Source organism: Misgurnus anguillicaudatus, chromosome 20 (genome assembly GCF_027580225.2).
Source record: "Misgurnus anguillicaudatus chromosome 20, ASM2758022v2, whole genome shotgun sequence".
NCBI lineage: Eukaryota > Metazoa > Chordata > Actinopteri > Cypriniformes > Cobitidae > Misgurnus > Misgurnus anguillicaudatus.
This window is the reverse complement of record NC_073356.2, coordinates 36,387,332-36,409,953: the sequence shown is the minus strand read 5'-3', so window position 1 is coordinate 36,409,953 and position 22,622 is coordinate 36,387,332. Positions and strand designations below refer to the sequence as shown.

Here is a 22,622-nt window from a genome sequence, read left to right as displayed (position 1 = left end):
TGCAGTTATATTTATGAAATATAAGAAGTTATTGTGTGTCTGATCTGGCTTAGTCGTTACATCTCACAACACTCATGCGCATATTCATCAAAACAGATACAAAATGGTAAAAGCACGGGTCCTTGAAATCCTTGAAAGGCCCTGGGAAGATTTTGAAAATAAACATGCATAGATGCAGGTCATTGAAAGTGCAAGAAGTGCAAGAAGTTTTCTAGGAAAATGCTTTTTTGCATAGTTGTGTTTGACACATGAAAACGTCTCGGGTTATGTATGTAACTGTTGTTCGCTGAGAAGGGAACGAGACGCTGCATCTCCCTTGTCATACTTCCTGCATCCCTGTAATGTCGTCTTTGGCAATATTTCAGATAGCGATATACTTCCTGACTCCCGCGTCACCCTGTTTAGGTGAATTTGGTTGAATTTGATATGCACATTCAGACACACTTATCCTTGGAGGCGTCCCCAAGGTGTTACCGCAGTCACGCAGCGCGAGTTCCCTCGAAAGGGAACTGTAACAATTTATCATAAAAGGTAACCGTGCTCTTACTTGAAATGTGTCCCCACATTTAGTCCTTGAATTTAAGGGTATTGGACCTGGAAAGTCCTTGAAAGGTCCTTAAATTTGAAGTTAACTAAGGTGTGGGAACCCTGTTAAAGGTCGGAAGATTAAATCCTATCCAGCAAGGAAATGTTTTGCGATATTGCTTTTTTGCAAAGACAGCGAGAGTGAAAATGGCTTTCATTTTATTACCTACACAATAAAGTGTAAGAGAGAAATCTGAGATTGTGCTCTTACACAACATGTGTTTTTGTTACCACATTTATTTTTTTAAATAATCTATAGAATAGCTGTACACTTGAATACAAGTTGTCATTATTTGTTTAAGTAATGGTATTAATCAAGTTATTAACAAAACCAGTAGTAATTGAATGCAGAGGTATATGCAATGTAATCAAAGAGTTTATACATTCATATAGTCATACAAATACCACCAGCCCTTTAAGAGCAAACAAAATGCTGATGAAATTGAGTTTGACACCCCTGCTCCAGAAAGAGAAATGTAGCTTTGAGAAGAGAGGTAGTTGGGTTTCATTGGCTAGTTATACAGAACATGAGAATCAGTCATAGATTACACCTACTCTAAGAGAGAGGTCCTGTTACTGTAACTTAAGGTTTTTTAAGCAGGTTTAAGGCAACAGGAACATTTAACATGAGAGCACAATTTATTTATTTTTTTTACATTTTTTACAAGTTAAGCCTATCAGTCCAAGAGTTAAGATAAAACTTTGACACACCGCTTACAAGGGTACAAGAAAACATATTTTTACTTGAACAGATTATTGATCACTAAATATTTAAAAAATAATAATTTAGGAAGTTATTAGATTAGATCAAACTTTATTGTCAGTTCACAAGAACAAGGCAATGAAATGCAGTTTAGGTCTAACCTGAAGTGCAAAAGCATTAAGTGCAGGAGATGTGGTATAGGTGCAGGATTAGGTGATACTATGAAAATAATTTACAGGTGGGTGTGTACTACAGTATGAACAAGATATACCAAATGTACAAATGGATATGCATGTAATAAATTAGACTACAGAACAGTACTGAAATGAATATTAAGTAGTGCATAGAGTTAATTATGGTGATTATAATGGTGTTTAACGTGTTAAATTAGAATTAAGTTAAAACATTTTCTTTTTTAGATTAATGTAATGGCATGTGTCTTCACATTTTCAGAAACTAAAATCAGATTAGAAATGATGATTAAACAATGATTATGTTCATCTACCTAATCAGTGAGGTATGAAGTAATACATGGATAAAGTTTCTTACTGAAAGAGTAAATGTGATTTGTAAAGTTTAAAATATTTGCAGATTCATTTAGTGACCGGTGTGATGATAAGTGGGGCAGAGTTACTGCCATCATGGTTAGTTTCTGGGCTAAAAAATGGGTAGAGTTTACCAGCGAAAGACTGACCAGTATAAGAGAAGATATGAGATCTGGACTCCACATCATAAAAGGAGACCAAACCCTTCTCATAATCTACAAACACACCCACCTTCTGTGGTTTCACTTTCAAAAGCAGAAACACATCAGGACCAGCGGCACCTCTATAGTCATTTCCATTCCTCATAACCACAGTCCAGAATCCATTCTGTGGTGTCAACATGATCTGGCCCTTCCTATTAACAGATTCTTGTGCCACACCTAAACTCCATTCAGTCTTTCCCTTCACCTGAACCTCATAATAAATCCTCCCTGATAATAATCCCTGTTTTCCCAGGACATTTAAACAATGGTTAAATCTCATTGGGTTGTCTGGGAGTTTGTAGTAAAATTTTTCAATTCCCACTTGTTTGTTATCATCAGACAGGGTGAGAATTGAATTTGCTGTATCAGGATCCAGAGTCACATCCACTGAGAGAGATCAGAGAATATCAATCACAACTTCACAGTACAAACACATTGTGATAATGATGTTTGTGTTATTTAATACAGTGTTTAATTACATGAATAATCTGTCAGTATATAAATGTAAACTATATGAGTGAACAGATCAGATGTCAGACTGTACCTTCATACTGCTGCATCCACTTCAACACTGCACAGACAAATAAAAATAAAACATCATCACATCTCTTACATGAATTTATATATGCAATTATAAACTGTCAGAGAGGGGAAATTATACACATCCTATGAAGAACAGATACTCATGTTAAAGTACTGACTACACTTACTCAAGTTAAAGTAAAGAAGTATAGGCTCTCACATGTACTAAGCATGGCTCTCATTTGTGATTTTCACAAAATGCCTTCTAGGAAAATTTTTGTCTAAAAATATATAAAGAAATATATCAAATAAAAAGAACAGACCTCTGCTTTTTAAACAAACAATAAACAAACAAACAAAATGGGGAAAAAAGTTTCATTCTATCTATATTTTTTCTCTGCCTAAAACTAAGCAATTTTCTTAAAAAAAATTTTTTTAGCAAAAAGCAGAAATAATTGCATTTTTGTGAAGAAATTTTGTTAGAGATCATATTCAGAACGATTATCAAAACACACGCAGAGTTTAAAATTAGTGAATCTTTTTTTTGCTTCAGTTATTTTTATAAATTGGGTAAGTCCACACCTAGTGGATAATCGCTGTATTACAGATTAACATAAAACCACACCAGGAACACTTTTTTATGCAAATGTTTTCTCTTAAAGGAATAGTCTACTCATTTTCAATATTAAAATATGTTATTACCTTAACTAAGAATTGTTGATACATCCCTCTATCATCTGTGTGCGTGCACGTAAGCGCTGGAGCGCGCTGCGACGCTTCGATAGCATTTAGCTTAGCCCCATTCATTCAATGGTACCATTTAGAGATAAAGTTAGAAGTGACCAAACACATCAATTGAAAAGTCCGCTCCCCTCACTCTAATAATGGGAGAGGGAGGGTGTTACTGCGCCGAGTCGAAGTACTCCCAAAAGTGCTATTACGCCATAAAATATAGTTCCTCTTTTAAATCCGCTTAGAAAAGCGATACGTTTTATTTTGTACCACCAAACTTGCTCGTATAACTACTCGTCTTAAATAGGAAAAACGTTGATGTGTTTGGTCACTTCTAACTTTATCTCTAAATGGTACCATTGAATGAATGGGGCTAAGCTAAATGCTATCGAAGCGTCGCAGCACGCTCCAGCGCTTACGTGCACGCACACAGATGATAGAGGGATGTATCAACAATTCTTAGTTAAGGTAATAACATATTTTAATATTGAAAATGAGTAGACTATTCCTTTAATTGATGAGATAACTCAGAGAAAGAGTTAATACCTATTTTAGTGTCATGCTGTTAACTGGACCTCACATCATTTAATACATTTAAAGAAAAAAGATATCTGCTTACGAAGCAGCTTACTAATCTCACTGTTACATTTAAAACCAAGGTGATTTTCCCTCATCTCTTGTCTGTGACAAAGGGCACATTTCATAATTTTTTTTTTTTAACAAAACATCAAATATATTAAGACAACTTTGGCTTCCTTACCATTTTATTTACATTTTCTTACACTCAGGGCCCTATTGGATTCTACATTTGGTGCTCCAACAGTCTTTGAAGTCGAAACACTCTTAAAGGTGACATAGAATGATTGAACGGGGTATTTATCCTTGTTCTGTGATGTGACATGTAGACAAAAACATTTTTGTTTGGGTCTGTAATGCCTTAGAATGTTCCTAAAAACCTCTCTCAGATAGCTCTATTAGGGTGGGGGATTTTAAACAAGTGGTTTTGCACCTATTTGGCTCCCCCTACTGGCTTAACTTGCAATCTCATTACTGATTGGCTGACTTTGCTGCCACTCAAAAAATGTAGCCAATTATTTTAAAGTGGAAGGGCAGTTAGATGCCTGTGATGTCATAAGCATCAGTTTTTCAGATTGGGCCGTTTTCTGGCTGACATTTCTAAAAGAGGAATTTCTATGAGACTGAGATGTTTAGCATGTCTAGCACTTTTTGTATGTTCGTGAATGCGGGTAGACTACCATTATTCAACAAAGAGAAGGTAAAAATGTTTTTTCATTCTCTGTCCCCTTTAAGGATTGCATCTAAATGCTCCCGACACGTATTATACTTTCATCAAATACTTTCCCATTAAATCAGCTTAATCCTACGCTCAGGCCATTCAGAAATAGCAGATGGTCTGTTCTTTCATTTGATATATTTGTACGTTTATATATTTTTAGAAGAAAATTTGGTAACACTTTATTTTACGGTGTCTTTGTTACACATGTTACATGTAATTATTATAGTAATAACAGTTAATTAAACCCTATAGTACATGTTGTTGATGATTATTACTTGGTACTTAAATATATAATAGAAATGTAACAGTGACGCCTTAAAATAAAGTGTAACGGAAAATTTTCCTGGAAGGCATTTTGTGAAAATCACAAAAATGCTGGCGGGAAACTTTAAAAATGTCTGCCGGGGAATGAGTTAAAAGTCTGATAAAAATAATGCTCACTTACAATAAATCATGCCAGACAGTACTAACTGAGCTAATCAGAATTGAATATCTCAGACAGAAAAACGATTCTTATACAAAAAAAATGTACAGTGATGTACAGTGTTTTTCACCTACCACTTTCACTGAGTTTCTCAATGTTGTTGTCAGTCTCAGCATTAGAAAATGAAAATGAGAAGAACATCAGCAAGGAGATTCCAACTGGAACAATGAAAAACCACATACGAGGATCTAATCTTTTAACCAGCAGTGAGACTGTATGGAGAGCAGATGAAAACTTATGCTGCCATCGCCGGTCTTTCAGATATTTACCCTGAGAAAAAGACAGTGATCTCAAATTCATCTTCTGTAAAGTTTCAGTATCTCAGTGTCTTAAACAGCAGTAAGATTTGCCAGTCAGACATATTCAATGTATTGAAAACAGTTATCTGAAACACTTGTTATCTGAGCTATACTATCTACATCTTTGCATATGCTCATTGTTTTTCCTCTTTATTTAACTTGCAATTAATTGTTAGAATTGTTTTTCTTACCAAATAGAAATGATACTTTAAATATTAAAATAAAACAACCAGTAGGTGGCAGCAAGATTTTAGAGAGTCATTATGCTACATACACACCAAACGCGGATTACTCGCGGTATTTAACTTCGTGCCATGCAATTTTTTGCTCGAGTTGAATATTTTCAACTTGGGTGAAGACGTGTGTCTAACGAATAGCGCGTATTTTTGCGGCAAACGCGCCGCCCATATCACGTTATTCGCATCACCCCACGAGAGGACGCGTCTGAACGCATCTTTGCATTGACTTTGTATGTAATCTACTCACAGAAATCGTTGAACTCGCGTCTGGTGTGAACCCACAGTTCCCTTTCAAGGGATACTTGACGCTGTGTCATGTAATGACATTATGGGGAACGCTATGCAGCGTGACGCGCGTGAATATTGTGTCAACTAGGTCTATATATAGACGCCGGCGGATGACGTCAAGAGTGACGTGGCAACGCGAGGCTATAAATAGGCGGAAATAATATAGGTCAAACAGCTTCTGCTATTTCAGCGAACGCTTGTGTGAATGTGAATGTGTCTAAATCTATATCTAGTGAAATTAGATTAGATTAGATTAGTTTAAAAAACTAGGGAAACATGGATAAGAGAAAGGGATTTAGAAGTGTAGCACGAGCTTTGTGTGGATAGCACGAGCTTTGTGTGTGTGTTTGGTGCGGACTACACGCACGCTTTTCCCCGAGGGGGAGGCGTGCGGGCATTGTGAGAAAATACCATTCAAATGCTCCGCTCTCGATGGTTTTGTTTGATCAAACAAACCCCGCAAGCCTCGTGGTTCAACGGGTACCCGGTAGTCGGCTTTACCCGTTTTAACCGCGAGTGCTGCTAATTACTCTAGTCTGAGGATCTAGATGTAATTAATGTTTATACAGAAAACACAAATGAGCTAACTGATTTATACCCTTTCTCTGTGTTACGAAAAACTATGTTGTGACCCGATCGGCTGTAACAATCTAATATTGACTTGACTGGCCAGCAATTAAAGTGAGGACTGCCAGTGAACTTGACAAAAGAGGTTTAACTTTCTTCCCTGATTTACACTGATAAGTTATTAAACGGAAGACCACGCAGACTCCTCTCATTTATTGTTAAACACATCAGCGAGCTTCTTAACCTTTTTGGGGTTTTTTAAATAATACAGATACGGCAAATGTCCGTATTGAAAGTATCTTGCGGTTTATTTGTTGCGAGAGACAGCAACAATATAAATGGATAAGCAAGTTTATATGGTTGCGGTGGAGATTGCCTTCGCAATGTTGGCATTCTTCACGCATATCAAGCAGATTTATTTTATGGAATTAAGGGTGAACCTGAATCCTGTAATATTAGATGAGCTCCGGAGAGCGGCGGAGCTTTCTCTCCGTGCTACTAAAGAAACAGGTTTTTCCTCGTCGCAGTTTCCCCCGAGAATCTGCATCTAAACAGTATGAACACATCATGCAGATAACAAAAACAGAGTGTTGTCTCTCGTGCCCCCCCTCTCCCTCAGAGAGCTTGGGGGACGAAACAACAACCAGCAACCAGAGAGGCATATAAGGCTGATCTGAGAGCAGTCAATGTCTCAAATCATAAGGCTGCGTTAAAGGGGACCTGTCATTCACAAGTGGCCTCTTTAGGCACTTCTCATAGAGCACAGATAAAACCTGTGCCCGATGTGCCCTCACATACAAAATAGTTGGTTAACCCCTTATGTTCCGTCTTCATTAAAGAAGACCTAATTTTTGTCTCCATTAAAAAAGACATATAAAACAGAACAATAGGGCTTTTTTAGTAGCTCAGCTGTGCCCTGCCGGTCCTCCGCTTCAGGGCAGTGAGCATTCTGGAGTCAATCTCCTTTTTAGTGCATTTTTCCATGAGTGGAGAAAATTTAAAAATGTCACAAAATGGCTGCTAGAGGTTATAGAGAAAGGCTACATAATTCAGTTTGTTTCCCATCCTCCCAGGTTCGGAGGGGTTTTACCCACCGAGGTGGGCCCCGGAAAAAGACCATCTTATTAAAGGGATAGGTCATTGCTTTATAGCCATTATTGTATTGTACCAAAGAAGGATGGAGGGCTGAGGCCTATTTAGATCGATCTCTGAGGAGATAAAAATTCTAAAACTGACAATTCCTTTTATTGTGGCGTTAATCAGGTCTGATGACTGGTTCGTCATGATACATTTTAAGGACCCCTATGTCCATATCTATCCTCCTGCAGCATCGGGAATTTCCCAGGTTTGCTTTCGGGCAATACCAATATCGGGTTCTGCCTTTCAGAGTAGTTCTTTCACAGCGCATAATGCATGGATTTAACCCTTGCTCCTCTGAGACTTCAAGGGATCCAAATACTTAATTACATAGACTATTGGCTTGTGTTAGTCCAGTCTCGAGACATGGCAGTTCGGCATCGAGATGTCGTCCTTGCCCATATGAAGCGCCTAGGGCTACGGAACAACGCCAAAAAGGGCATTTTAATCCCCTAACATAAAATATAATTTCTTTGGGTAACTTGGGACTCAGTGAGTATGTAGGCACGTATGTCTCCTACACACACAGAGTCGATCCTGGCATTAGGGTCTAGGATCAGATAAGGCCAACTTTACACCGTAAAGCACTTTCTAGAGTGTTAGGTCGGTTGGCGGCAGCATCCAGTATTGGGGAGACCTAAGGTCGCGCTCTCTACACAGACTGGCGCATCAGGTTCTCCTTTGGTCTCACGGAAAATATTTTGTGTCATTCAGACATCCCCAGAGTCCAGAATGTGAGAGCAGACACCCTGTCGAGGCAGGGGCTGAGGTTGTAGAGCCCATACTATTCGAGAGATTATGGTTTAAAATGGAGATTACTCCAGATTTAAGATCCAAACTGCCCAGTGGCTTCAGTTCTGGAATTTTTATGAAATCGGTTTTCATCCGGTTTATATCCATTTACTACCAGAGTTTATGCTGCGGCTATCTCTGTTTTAACGCTCCTATTACTAAGGGCTCTATCTGTAGTTGTTTCGAAAGCCCTTCTCATGGCCTCTTTCGAACACATTTGACTCATGTACAGATAAATTTCTGTCACTGAAGTTAGCCTTTTTATTATCCATCATGGTTCAACGGGTGCCCGCGAGTCGGCTTCACACGTTTTAACCGCGAGTGCTGTGAATTACTCTAGTTCTGAGGATCTAGATGTAATTAATGTTTATACAGAGAACACAAATGAGCTCCAGACGAAAATAAGGCTATTTTAAATGGAGACTATTCACTACTCGGTTAGTGACAAACATTTATTTCCAAACTGCCCAGTCACTGAGGTTAGCCTTTTTATTAGCCATCACTTCTTTGAGGAGAGTGAGTGTCTTACAGGCTTATCAGCTTATTATTATTCATGCTTGGAGTTCGTTCCAGATGAATAAAGGCTATTTTAAATTATTCATTACTTGGTGTAGTGACAAATATTTAGTTCCAAACTGCCCAGTGGCTTCAGTTCTGGAATTTTTACAATACCGGTTTTTTATCTGGTTTATACCCAGAGTATATGCTGAGGCTATCTCTGGTTTCACACTCATATCCCTGAGGGCTCTATGGGTAGTAGCATCACTTCTCTGTGGAGAGTGAGTGACTAACAAGCTTATCAGCTGCTTCTTCATGCCTGGAGTTTCGCTCCAGGCGACATTTAAGGCTGTTTTAAATGGAGATTATTCACTACTCTGTGTAGTGACAAACATTTACTTCCAAACTGCCCATTGGCTTCAGTTCTGGAATTTTTACAATACCGGGTTTTCATCCGGTTTATATCCATTTACTATCGGAGTATATGCTGCGGCTATCTCTGCCTTCACGCCTTGTTGCGTGGTATATTTAGGATGAGGCCTCCGGCTCAAATCAGAGTTCCAGTATGGGACCTGGCAGTAGTTCTGAAAGGGTTCTTTATGGCACCTTTCGAACCCATTGACTTGTGTACAGTTAAGTTTCTGTCGCTGGAGTTAGCCTTTTTATTAGCCATCACTTCTCCGAGGAGAGTGGGCAACTTCCAAGCTTATCAGCTTCTTCTCTACCCTGGAGTTTGCTTCAGGACATATTAAGGCTATTTGCACCCAAGACCGGGTTATGTTCCCAAGGTTCCTAGCAATGTGGCTAGAACATTGGTCTTTCAGGCTTTTCATCCTCCTCCTCAAGAGTCGGCGGATCAACAGAGGCTACATCTTCTATGCCTTGAGGGGTTTTTAGAGGTTTACATTAATAGATCTTCCACCTTAGAAGATCCGACCAACCTTTGGTCTGTGTTTGGTTCTCCAAGAGAGAACATTCTTCCTCTAAACAAACAATCAATCATTGATTGTGGAGGCTATTTTTATAGCGTATGAGGTGCACATTGTTTTCACCTCTGCGAAAATTAGGGCACACTCGACTAGGAGTATGGCGTCTTATCTGGCCCCTTTGTCAGGGACCTCCATGCTTTGTGGTGTGGCGGGATAATCTCCCCCACACATTTTTATGAGGTATAATGTTTTTAGACCTCCCTTTTCTACCGGGATCTCAGGTCTTTATGTCTTAAGTTGTGCGTAGACACCTTCACACTTACAGACAGTCACAATTAATTATGGCGTAGTGGGTATCTCGTTCCCCATAATGTCATTACATGACACAGCGTCAAGTATCCCTTGAAAGGGAACGTCAGGTTACGACTGTAACCGTGGTTCCCTGAGATAGGGAACGAGACGCTGTGTCCCTTTGCCATAACTCCTTGTGCCTGTAGCATTCGCTTCAATTTTAACAGAAGCTGTTTGACCTATATTATTTCCGCCTATTTATAGCCTCGCGTTGCCACGTCACTCTTGACGTCATCCGCCGGCGTCTATATATAGACCTAGTTGACACAATATTCACGCGCGTCACGCTGCATAGCGTTCCCCATAATGTCATTACATGACACAGCGTCTCGTTCCCTATCTCAGGGAACCACGGTTACAGTCGTAACCTGACGTTATGCTACATACACACCAAACGCAGTGCATCGCTTTACTCGCTCTAGATTACTCGTGGGATTTAACTTCGTGTCATGCTAATTTTTCGCTCGAGTTGAATATTTTCAATTTTGGCGAAGACGCGTTTGAGGCAAATAGCACGTGTTTTCGCGGCAAAAGCGCCACCCATATCACTTTATTCGCATCGCCCCGCGCAAGGATGCGTCTGATGACATCTTTGCATTGACTTTGTATGTAATCTACTCGCGCAAATCATTAAACTTGCATCTGGTGTGAACCCACAGTTAGGCTTTTATTCAACTGAATTGTTCAGTCAGCTGATTGATTTAGAAACGAAGCGTGACTAAACTATGGATCGTATGCTACTTGAATTACTCAAATACAAATTGCTTTAATAATGCAACACCACTATGTCATCCTAGGAGACACAACAGTTCTGTTTTATGAATGGGCACGTGACAAATTGTAAGTTCTGAAATCTGCTTTTATATTCTCAGTGCAACTTTTGCCATTGTTTTGAAGCACACTAACTTATCAATAACTACCATATTGTAAACCAAATAACCTTAAATTTTGAATGAGATTTTTTGAATATTTTTACTTTTTCTTATTCCTCACCTCTCTTAAAGGAACAGTGTTGTGATTCTTGTGATCTCCATCAGTGCAGAACAGACAGATGCGTGTCTGATCATCTCTACAGAAGAGCTCCAGAGGTCTCTCATGTTTCTGACATATATAATCCTGCAGATTATTCACAGGATCAATCAGTTTGTGTTTCTGTAAACCTGTCACTCTCATATGAGGCTCCAGATGAGTTTCACAATAAGAGCTCTGACACACCAGACAGGACTTCACAGCCTTCAGTTTTACTTCATCACAGATGTCACAGAGGACTTCAGGTTGTTTCTCTTGAGTGTTTTTCTTTAAGTGATCCACAAGATCTCTGAGTGTTGTATTAATCTTGAGTTCGGGTCTCTGGTTGAATATTTGTTCACAGTATGGGCATCTGCAGTATTGACCGATGTCCCAACAAGTATTCAGGCAGATCTTGCAGAAGTTGTGTCCACATGGGGTGGTGACTGGATCATTCAACACATCCAGACAGATGCAACACAGAAGCCTCTCAGTCATTGGACCATTGGAGGATGACATCACTGAAAAGTAAGATTTACATATTACACACATGTAAATTACATTCAGTCACCTGTTGATATACACCAATAGACACACCGGCTGCTGTTGTGGTTGTTTAGGGTTCCTGGAAATCTCTTGATGTTTGTAAAAACATGACAAAAGGCTATTGTTATTGGAAATGTTGTTATTCACCAACATTGTTGGGGGTAATGCATTACAAGTAACGTGCGTTACATAATAATATTACTTTAACAAGTAAAGTAACGCATTACTTTGAAAAATGTACACATTAATGTTAAAGTTACTTTAAAAAAAATAATGCTAGTTACTTTTCAGTTTAATTAATTTGAATTAAAAAAGAAATAATGTACTGAATTAAACTGAACATAGTCACGTAGAGTTCCTAAGTCAGAAACGGAGATCGCAGGCCAAAGCTTGACATATTTTTGCGGTAGAAATATGACCTCAGTCATAAAAAACACCTGCAAGGCCTAAAAGAGATCAAGCCTCAGTCAAAGTAAGAAAAAAATAACTTAAAAGTAACTTAAAGGAACATTGTGTAGGATTGTGGCCAAAACTGGTATTGCAATCACAAAACTTGTGGCTAAAACTGGTACTGCAATCACACAACTGGTGGTCAATACACAATATGACAACATAAACATCAGTTGAGGGCTGCAATTCCACATTTTAAATGACACTATTCCATACCACTGTTGTCAGTGTTATAAGAATTTAAAATGAAAATGATTTCTTGATGTCTAGTGACATATCAGGGCCATTTTATGACTAATTGATATAAATTTCTTACATACTGTTCCTTTAAGTATTACTTTCCATGAAAAGTAACCAAGTAATGCAATTAGTAAGGTCACATATTTTTAATATAGCAAACTTAGTAGTAGCAAATATAGCAACTTTACGGAAGTACAAATGAACCGTTTTAACTCACAGCTACTTCAAGCAGGCTGTGTGAATTTGACTCTTAAGTGACTGTTTTGAAACTTATATGGTACTTAACATAGCTCCTAGATCTCAGTTATCATGAAAAAAGCCACAAATTTCAGTTTTGACCATATGTGACCTTTAATATTGTAATGCATTACTTTTGAAAGTAACTTTCCCCAACACTGTTCACAAAAACATAATACAGATACATTTTATAATTTTATTCATAATCCCAAGTGATACCATTGTTTACAAGCATTACATGCATTGCAATAGAAAGCTGAATCAAAAGAGCTCCTCCTCTTTCAGGATATAAAAAAAATTACGTCATTATTTTCAGTATCTGTGTTCGTCAAGTTAGTTTCACTTTGATTATATGTGCATTCAGTTATGTCCCAAATGATGTACCATACAATCTAGTGTTTAAGTTAGGTTAGCAAATTCCAAATTAGAAATGTAAATTAAGTTCAAGTTCGCTTTATTTCTAAAGCACAATTATAAACGGCAGATGATCGACCAATATTAACCTACTCAATCAGAGCACCATCATTATAAATCTGTTCAGGTCAATGTTATATTTCTATCACTTACATGTGAGTGAATATCAGCTGTGTTGACTGAAGAAATATTTTGTTATTTAAAGACTTCAGTAGTTTATTGTGTTATTGTCAATGTCATCCACTTTCACTTTCTTTTAATGTACAGTGATACTGCACACATTTTTTAGTGTGAACTAATTTCCTACATACTGTAGGCCACCCATTTCAGAAATAATTGTTTAACTTCATTGGTTTACATCAAATTCTGATATCATTTCAAGTGTAAGTAAACAGACTACTGTTTAGAACTGATTGTCCCACATTTTTGCATATACAGTATACTTAAAAGTGCCAACTTTATAAACCTCTTCATTTCAGTCTGTGTTATATTTGCATCTGCACTTACCTGTGAATTAATATCCGCTGTGTTCAACTCAGTATTACTCAGTATTACTGAAGAATTTTGTGGTGTAAGGAGTGCCGTAGCTTCATTTATCAGTATCAGTGTCCTTCAAGTTAGTTTCACTTTCTGTACCATAACATCAGTATTACAGGTATTTTCCACATACCTGTACACAGGCACGTGCACACATAGACATCAAAGGGGGCTTGAGCACCTTCCCTTTTTATTCCTGGAGAGAAAGTGCCCTTTTTTCTGGGGTGCTTTTTTTTAATATGATCTTTATTCATATAACAACTGATGTCTGTCTGTTTCTTGTGTGTTTTTTTACGTATTACTTATTTAATTTAACATGAATTCATTCAGGAATCATTTAAATGAAATTTTAACTCTTATAAAGGAAAATAGCGCTATTTGTGGTACACAAACGGTTAACAGATGAGTCCCCCCTCCAAAACTCACATCGCTAATATGATTGGTTTTACCTTTCCTAAGTCCCGCCTCTCGAACATACTTTGCTTTATGATTGGTTTTGTCTTTACTCGTATATTGTAGGCTGCATTCGCGCTTGTAATAATTATGCAGGCAGGCTACCGGTAAGTGTGTGAGGAAGAAAGCATTCTTATATTAACAGTTTTATGCACAAAATATGGGACACGTTGTTACACATAATGATTCAGGGACATTGTTTTCCACGACAATCCCATATTAACCTAAAGAGTTGCAAACTTGTAACAGTGGATGTAGTTTAAACAGACTGCTCATAAAATAATAAAGCACATACAATCATATAATTGCTAACTACAGTAGTAAGCTTTTTTGTTTGCGTATTTTGTAATGGCTGTTAAATAAGTAGCCTATAATGTGTTATACTGGAGTGCTGGAGTAGATTGGGAAGAAATCTGATGGTTCAGTGTTTTACTTGCCCAGTCTGAATTTTCACTGACATCACAAAAAAAGTAAAATATAAAATACAAATAAAATAGTCTAATCTATATTTTGTTGTTTCTTACATGTGTAACCCTAATAAATATGAAACCTAAGATTAAAGGAGCCAAAGGATGTGTTGCCATAATATGTTAAAGTGTTCTTTCATAATTACATAGAAGGTATGTGGCTTTATTAAGTGAAACGTTTTTACATGTCCATTTACAACCCCAGAATTTGTCATTTGAATGAAATGGTCTATTTTTGCCCTATTTGAAAGGGTCATGAATAATAATGTTGAGCTCTGCTTTGAGGCTCATGTCAGAAGCTCACATTAGTAAACAGACCTTATATTTTGAGCCCTTATCAGACAAAAATACAGATTTTGAGTAACAACTAATTGTTAACTTCAGCTAAAAGCTAGTATATAGCATTTATTGTCATGTAGCGCCAACTTGGCAGTCACAGCTTTGTTTTTAGCATTTAAAAAAAATTGTAATTAATGTGTAATTTAATGTTTTCAAAACATGCACATTGTGTAATGGTTTTCTTTGCTGCTCTATAAACCTAGAATACTAAGGAGACCATGGTTTCTGTGTGAACAGATTATTTTGTAGACATCTTTTGAAAATGAAACAATTGCGTGAGTTTGAGGAAGATAAAATTAATTCACTTTTTTAATACATTTTTTAAAAAGGAAGTCAGAGTTGCATTAATATATATACTTTTTTGTTTAAAAAAAAAAACATAATTATGAGAAGTGCCCTTTATTTCACTTGAGCCCCTGCCCCTCAAAATGTCTGTGCACATCCCTGCCTGTACATGTACGAGCATGAACAATCTATTTACTTCTCCTTTCTGTGTTTTTGGCAGTCTGTAAAACGATAGCTCCGAATTCTTGTTAATCTGTTAGTACAGTCTGTCGCACAACAGCTTTTTCCCGTTAAGATGCGTTTTCGGCGATGTCACACTGTACACCAATTCTGCCGCTCTGTCTTTTGCCGCTCAGTGGGCGTAACCGCAGTCATTTTCGCCGAAGGTGACGTCACGTGCATACCCTCTATTGACCAATCCGAATCAAGGATTGGAACTAACCATTTTATAAAACACAATTACATCACGGGGTTATTGGATGCTTTATTCGGATTGGTTGAGAAATGTTCCATGGGTGTTTATTATTTTTCAATAACTGCACATCTAACCTTAAAAATGTCTTAGAAAATAGGCACCAGAGCAATATTTTTGGTAAAGCGGAATAATTGACTCCGGTCCTTTGAATTATTTGAAAATAATGCACACACACAGTATAACAGCATGACGCAAAGGTGTGCATCATTTTCTTATAAGTCAACTGCCTGTCGTCAGTTATTCCTTACTTAATATATAGTACAGAGTAAGACCATTTACTTTAATTATTAGACAAAAAATAAAACACCCTAATGAACATATACATTTGATCTTATTATATTAGCATGACTAACAAATTACATTTCTTTCAGGTTACACCTTCACTCTGCTAGCTGCTGATTTTTTGCAGTCATGACTGATTTATGTAGATTTATGCAACAGCAGACAATATAGGACAGTTAAATATTTTTCCTCACTATGTGATGCGTATTTTCCTTATTTATTAACAAATATTTCTGTTATCCGTATGATGAGATGCATTCCAATTTAGGGGCTGCGTCCTCCAATGGCCGTATTGAAAGGCAAATAACGTCACCGCGCCACGAAGAAGGCTGTCCGAATTCGAAGGCTCATTCAAAAGCCTTCAGATCTGGCCTCTAAATGAGCCCTTCGTTTTTTGTGAAATGAAGGATACATCAGATGGATGCTAACAGCCTTGGCTATCCCAATATTCAATGCATGCCTGTGACATCTGGGTATTTTAAAATCAACATTTATAAATAATTCATAATATAGTTAAATAAATAATAGTGTATATTTAGCAAATTTAAAGTCCTTTCAGTATTATAAATGAAGTTTTAATAATGTGAATTAATATTATTGCTGCAATAGTGTGGATGGCACAAAATTACGGCCATCCTGAGGACAAACTTTGCATTGCACTCAGAATTTTTAGTTTTGGTGTAATAGGTATCCAAAATTAGGGGGTCAAGCTCGCTGCCCCCACCAGAACCAAATATAACACAAAGAGTCAATATCTGACCCCGGTTATGCTAGATAAACAAACAAATAATGTGTGTCACTGACTGTTAAAATTGTTATTGTAAATGATTAACAGATTACAGTGTCTTTTATACTGTAAATGCAAAACCACCTTGGTATACAATAAGAGTAAAGAGCGTCTTTTATTTAACAAGATTTAAAGGCACAATACAGAGAGTTGTGAAAAGATCCTAAATATAAGATCGAGACTACAGTCACTACAGTCATCACTGAAATGCAATTAATTCTTTATCACAGATGAACTTTTTCTTGTATTTGCAAGATGCATCAAACCAGGAATCTAAATAATTACTCCCATGTCCCATACAGGCACAGTCCTCTCCAGATTGATTATCTCCATCCCAGTTATCCGGCTCAGTTCCATTTGTCCAGAATCTTAAGAAGAACAAACAAGCACTTTGAGAAACATAATATCAGTATCAATATAATTAGGTGTAATGATCAGTGTTGAAAAAAGTTACTTTTAAAAGTAATGCATTGCAATATTAAGTTACTCCCCAAAAAAGTAACTAATTGCGTTACTTTTCATGGAAAGTAATGCTTACGTTACGTTTTAGTTACTTTTGCGTTACTTTTTCTTGGTTGAGGCTTGATCTCTTTCAGGCCTTGCAGGTGTTTTTATGACTGAAAAGTTCTGCATTCAGAAGTTGCATATTTCATCACAAAAATGTCGTGCTCTGGCCTGCCATGTCAGTTTCTGACTCAAACTGTTTCCACACAGGCGTGTACGCATAGAGTGCATAATGTGACTACCTTTAGTTTAATTCGGTACATGATTTTTTAAATCAAATTAATTAAACTAAAAAAGTAACTTGCCTTATTTTTTTTTAAAGTAACTGAAATATTAATGTGTACATTTATAAAGTAATGCGTTACTTTACTCGTTACTTCAGAGTAATATAATTACGTAATGCATGTTACTTGTAATGTGTTACCCCCAACACTGGTAATTATGTATTTAAAAATGTGTAAATTCTAAAGAATTTAAAGGGATAGTTCACTCAAAAATAAAAAAAAACTTAAGTCATGGAAGTAAAATTAGCAGGCTTTTAATTGCAATAGATGAATGGATAGCTTACATGATCAGTGTTATCTCAAATTTTTTTTACAAAAATGCAAGAAAAGGTTTGTACTCTAAAAATACTTTATTTGTAACAAACAGGAGATAAAGATTTACAAACGTGTGGAGAGCCTTCAGCACTCGGACAGTGACATAAGTGTTTAAAAAAGCATTACTTAAAATGTTTCTCATCTCATCATATCCACAGGTACAAATTTATCATACACAATAAATCCATGGGGTAGCATTAAAAAAAACATTTAAAAATAAATGCAATATTTGCATTTGTTTAAAGCAAAACATTTATTACTTACCAGGTGTTGGGTTATAGTTACTTCTCACAAATAGTAACTGAGTTAGTAACTGTGTTACATCATTATAAAAGTGACTAATTAGCGTTACTTAAAAAAAGTTCAAATATTTCAAATAACTTGGATGCCCCAATGATTAAATCTGTTAAATGAATTAAATGGACACCAAAGAGAAACCAGTAATAGTGTGGGAGCATGTAACGATGTGAGGTGCTTCATTACATCAGACTTGCCACATATGTGGTGAGACTCTTTCTTCATGGGCACCACATAAGTTTCACGTTACATAACTATTCCTGCCTTTCACCTCAACGCTCAGCATTTTAATATCAGTAACGGTAACGGCTTTATAACGGGGAAATGCTGCTACTGGCTACAGGGGAAGCAGTTCTTCACGCCTTCTAACGTCTCATAATTGATCATCACTTATGTCCAGGAGACTCAATAATAATATTTTAAATTGTTCATATTTGAAACCGTTTTTGTGCTTCTGCGCATCCATGTGTGTGATAAGCAAACGCACGTTGTCATCCAGTTCATAGGCGCATATTACTAATGCGCTCATTAAATAACAAAAACAATATTGAGCAAAACAATACCAGGTTTTTGTTGGTCAATGGCGTAGTTAATTTTAGTTGCCTTAAAATAGCAACGCACCAACAAGGCGCCTGAACACACCTCGTTTTCAGACCAGAATGCCCATGAGCGCAAAATTGGGCGCAAATGCTTTTGCTATTTAAATATGTGGCGCTAAAGATGATAATGATAATTGCGCCCGGTTGAAACTAGCAAAAGACACTGTAAGGCTGCAGTCACACCAAAAGCGTTTATGGCAGTTGCAGGCGCCTTTTTTGAATGATATTCTATGGGCAGGGCGCGTTTGCGCGCTGTTTATGCGCGCCGAGCGCCTTGCGTTTTTTTGCCGCCTGCCGCGCACGCGTTTTTGAAGGAGCGCTGAGAGCAGAGAAGCGCCTGACGTCATTCGCGTCTTCCATTGTCCAATCGAATCAGGGGAGAGGCGGGCCTTACGTTGTAGTGAGGGAAGTTTACAGTTGCTTTGAAGAACCGGACTCCACTCGCTCACTCTCTCCTTCGTGTTTGTGCACCTCTCGTCCTCAAACAAGGTCAGAGCAAGCGCCCTCTTTTTAAAGTTTCTGCTAATATGACAGTTAACAGCAAAAGAGCGTTCACGCTTCAATATTTGATTGACAAGACAGCTGACTCGGTGGTTGCTTAGCAATATGAAAAGCCGCGTCGCACTGCTCTTTTTTTAAAAAAGGCAGTGCGTCGCGCCTTGCGTTTGCAAGCGTTTAAAGCGCCTTTGGTGTGACTGGCCCCTAAGAATTTATAGTCAGCCTTGACAAAGATTCCACTTCAATTTAGCTGTTGAATAAAGCTCATCCCTCCAAAAGGCTTGATAATCATAAATTAATAATCTCAGTTCAAGCAATACAATAATATAACCTGAAGTAATACTTTCTTAATAGTAGTATGGGAGCAAATGTAAGACTTCTTGAACCAACACAGATCAAAGAGGGTTCATGACAACAAAAGACATCTATCCAAACACCATCCGATCACTTGGTTGAGCACACAGTTGGGTACTAAGATAATCCGATCATATAAATATAATACTATAAAGTGTTAAGACTGACTTTGCTCAGGGTTCAATCTGACTCCGCTGAACCCAAAGTACGACCTGCTTTGTAACTGCTACCACAATAAACTACTTTCATCAAGATTCTCAACGTCCTCCTCATTTTTTTCTTACAACACTTGCGTTGCAATTAATCTGCAATTTTATGTTTCCTATAGAGATGGCGATAGAGAGGCAAAAATGATGGCTTGCAGCTTTAATGACTGCATGCATTCAGTGTTGTAGAGAAAAAAACCTGATGATTCACTTTATCATAGTATGAACTGTTAAACAAACATAAAGCTCTTACTGTACTCCGGTTTCTTCAAGAGTTTGATCATTCAGCCAAACCCATCGACCTTCAGTCTCCTGATCATTAAGACCGATCCAGTGAGTCTCTTTAATTTTAGACACCAGGAAATCCTAAAGTTGAATATTCAGTTGTACTGCGGTTATGAGTCTTTCATTCTTTTTCAAAGTAAATGCACAACATTTAAAGAGATAGTTCGGCCAAAAACGATATTAAACCCATGATTTACTCACCCCCAAGCTGTCCGAGTTGCATATGTCCATCGTTTTTCAGACAAACACATTTTCGGATATTTTAGAAAATATTTTAGATCTTTCTGTTCATTAAATGTAATGTTACGGGGTCCAGCAATAGTCCACGACCTTCAAGTCCAAAAAAGTGCGTCCATCCTTCACAAATTAAATCCAAACGGCTCCAGGATGATAAACAAAGGTCTTCTGTGGGTAATCTGTGCGGTGTTGTTGTAGAAATATCCATATTTAAAATGTTATTAACGTTATAAACTACCTTACAGTAGCGCCGCCATCTTAGACTCGGGAGAGAGTATTAGCGTAGTGTACGCACTTTTCTTAGTGACGTATGACAAATTCGGTGGGCGGGGGCACAGAGCAGCAGCAGAGAAACTCTGTCCGCTGCGTAAGCACTCATCCTGAATGCGGATGACTCTAAGATGGCGGCGCTACCGGAAGGTAGTTTATAACGTTAATAACATTTTAAATATGGATATTTCTACAACAACACCGCACGGATTACCCACAGAAGACCTTTGTTTATCATCCTGGAGCCGTTTGGATTTAATTTGTGAAGGATGGACGCACTTTTTTGGACTTGAAGGTCGTGGACTATTGCTGGACCCCGTAACATTACATTTAATGAACAGAAAGATCTGAGATATTTTCTAGGGTATCCGAAGATGTGTTTGTCTGGGAAACGATGGACATATGCAACTCGGACAGCTTTGGGGTGAGTAAATCATGGGTTTAATATCGTTTTTGGCCGAACTATCCCTTAAATCAGACTTACCCGTACAGCTTTGCTGTTAATGGTGACCAGATGAGCTTTTGATGCAGCACATAAATCACGAGCCTCAAACCAAGTCTTATTTACAGAAGAGAAGAAATAACACTTTCCACCGTATGCTGTCCAGTCCTCTTCACAAAGCTTACAAGATGAAGCACTGAACTCTGAAGCACAACATTAGAAACATCATGAACAGTGGTGTGAAAAAGTGTTGGCCCTCTTCCTGATTTATTATTTTTTTTACATATTTTTTTCCGATCAAATTTAAATACTATTTCGAGATAACAAAAGAAAACACCACATGCAGTTTTTAAATGAAGGTAAAAACCAAATCCAAACCCACACAGTCCTGTGTGAAAAAGTGTTTGCCCCCTATTAAAACATACCCTGTGTCTCAATTCGTTCCCTAGCTCCCGAGGTCGTGAATCAGTATATCGTGTACACAGGTTCGGGCACTGGTAAGGACCCTAGCTCACTTCACATTGGGACAATGTTCACTTATTTTTCTGTCACGTGGCTGCTTAAGCGCGTTGTGATCAATCACAGCTGTTACTCATCAACAACCGGCAAAACCAACATCTCTCTGACTTACTTTTAAACAGTAAATTGTGAAAAATGCTGTCATTATTCTCTTACATATCTGTGCATAAAATTGGAGGATTATAATTACATTTTAAATGTGTGTGTATACTGTGTAGAAAATGTGTGTTTATATTTAAAACTAAAACAAACGTTTGTTTTTATAAAAGTTCTGTAACATTTCATAAAGTTTATTGAGTTGGATCACGTGATGTTCTGTTGGCGAGCTTCAGAAAAGGTTGCGTCATTTCTGCTAAGGGAACATAGGGCCCTATTTTAACGATCTAAGCGCATTGTCTAAAGCGCACAGCGCAACGTCTAAATGGGCGTGTCCGAATCCACTTTTGCTAATTTAACGACGTGAAAAATGGTTTGTGCGCCGAGCGCATGGTCGAAAAGGGTTGGTCCTATTGTAATGGGAGTATTTTGGGCGTAACGTTCAATAAACCAATGAGAGTCTCAGCTCTCATCCCCTTTAAAAGCAAGTTGCGCTGGCGCTATGTCTAATCCCTATTTAGATGACGGACTTTGTAAACTGAAAAACTAAGCGGAAGAAGAAGATCCCCAGTTTAAGATTAATGTTAAAAAAAATGTGTTGTTTTTCACTTGTATTGAAATTGTTAATTTTTTTATTAAAACCTTTAAAACCCGTTTTCTTTTAGTCATGGAAGTAAAAAAGCAGACTTTTAATTGCTTTAAATGTATGGCTATCCAATATCATCAAAAAATAATTTACAAGTATGTAAGATAAGGTTTGTACTCTAAAAATACTTTATTTGTAACAAACAGGAGATAAAGAATTTACAAACGGCTCTCCGCACGTTTCGGCACTTTGGACAGCGTTTTTTTTAGCAAAGAGTTTTTTTAAGCATTACTTACAAATGTTTCTCATCTCACTATATCCGCAGGTACAGAGTCATCATATACAATAAATCCGTGAGGTAGCATTTTTAAAAAAAACATTTAAAAACAGATGCATTTGTTTAAAGCAAAGCATTTATTTACTTACCAGGCTACAGGTG

The 22,622-nt window shown here is 37.5% G+C and overlaps 1 protein-coding gene and 1 long non-coding RNA gene across 2 annotated transcripts in view; one reads left to right on the top strand and one right to left on the bottom strand.

The window, feature by feature from the left end:
* The window catches only part of LOC129454846 (uncharacterized), a 146,103-nt gene that overhangs the window by 13,066 nt on the left and 110,415 nt on the right, over nt 1–22,622 (top strand). The window contains exons 5-8 of the long non-coding RNA XR_012359863.1: nt 5,179–5,410; nt 10,969–11,011; nt 11,176–11,445; nt 11,544–11,707. This is a non-coding gene — a long non-coding RNA (uncharacterized lncRNA). The remainder of the gene's footprint in view (nt 1–5,178; nt 5,411–10,968; nt 11,012–11,175; nt 11,446–11,543; nt 11,708–22,622) is intronic.
* On the bottom strand, nt 944–13,717 carry LOC129454820 (zinc-binding protein A33-like). The gene is made up of 5 exons (XM_055219400.2): nt 13,574–13,717; nt 11,165–11,700; nt 5,146–5,341; nt 2,581–2,607; nt 944–2,423 (listed from the first exon to the last, which is right to left on the bottom strand). The coding sequence occupies exons 2-5, from the start codon at nt 11,696–11,698 to the stop codon at nt 1,882–1,884; spliced, it is 1,299 nt and encodes a 432-aa protein (XP_055075375.2). The 5' UTR covers nt 11,699–11,700; nt 13,574–13,717; the 3' UTR covers nt 944–1,881.

What these genes read in the sequence shown, in the direction of transcription:
- LOC129454820 (XM_055219400.2), bottom strand. Translation starts at nt 11,698, where the DNA reads ATGTCATCCTCCAATGGTCCAATGACTGAGAGGCTTCTGTGTTGCATC. An exon ending in TGAGAAACTCAGTGAAAGTG is followed by an intron (nt 2,608 to 5,145) that starts GTAGGTGAAAAA and finishes TTGTCTGTGCAG; the next exon opens with TGTTGAAGTGGATGCAGCAG. An exon ending in GTGGATGCAGCAGTATGAAG is followed by an intron (nt 2,424 to 2,580) that starts GTACAGTCTGAC and finishes GATCTCTCTCAG; the next exon opens with TGGATGTGACTCTGGATCCT.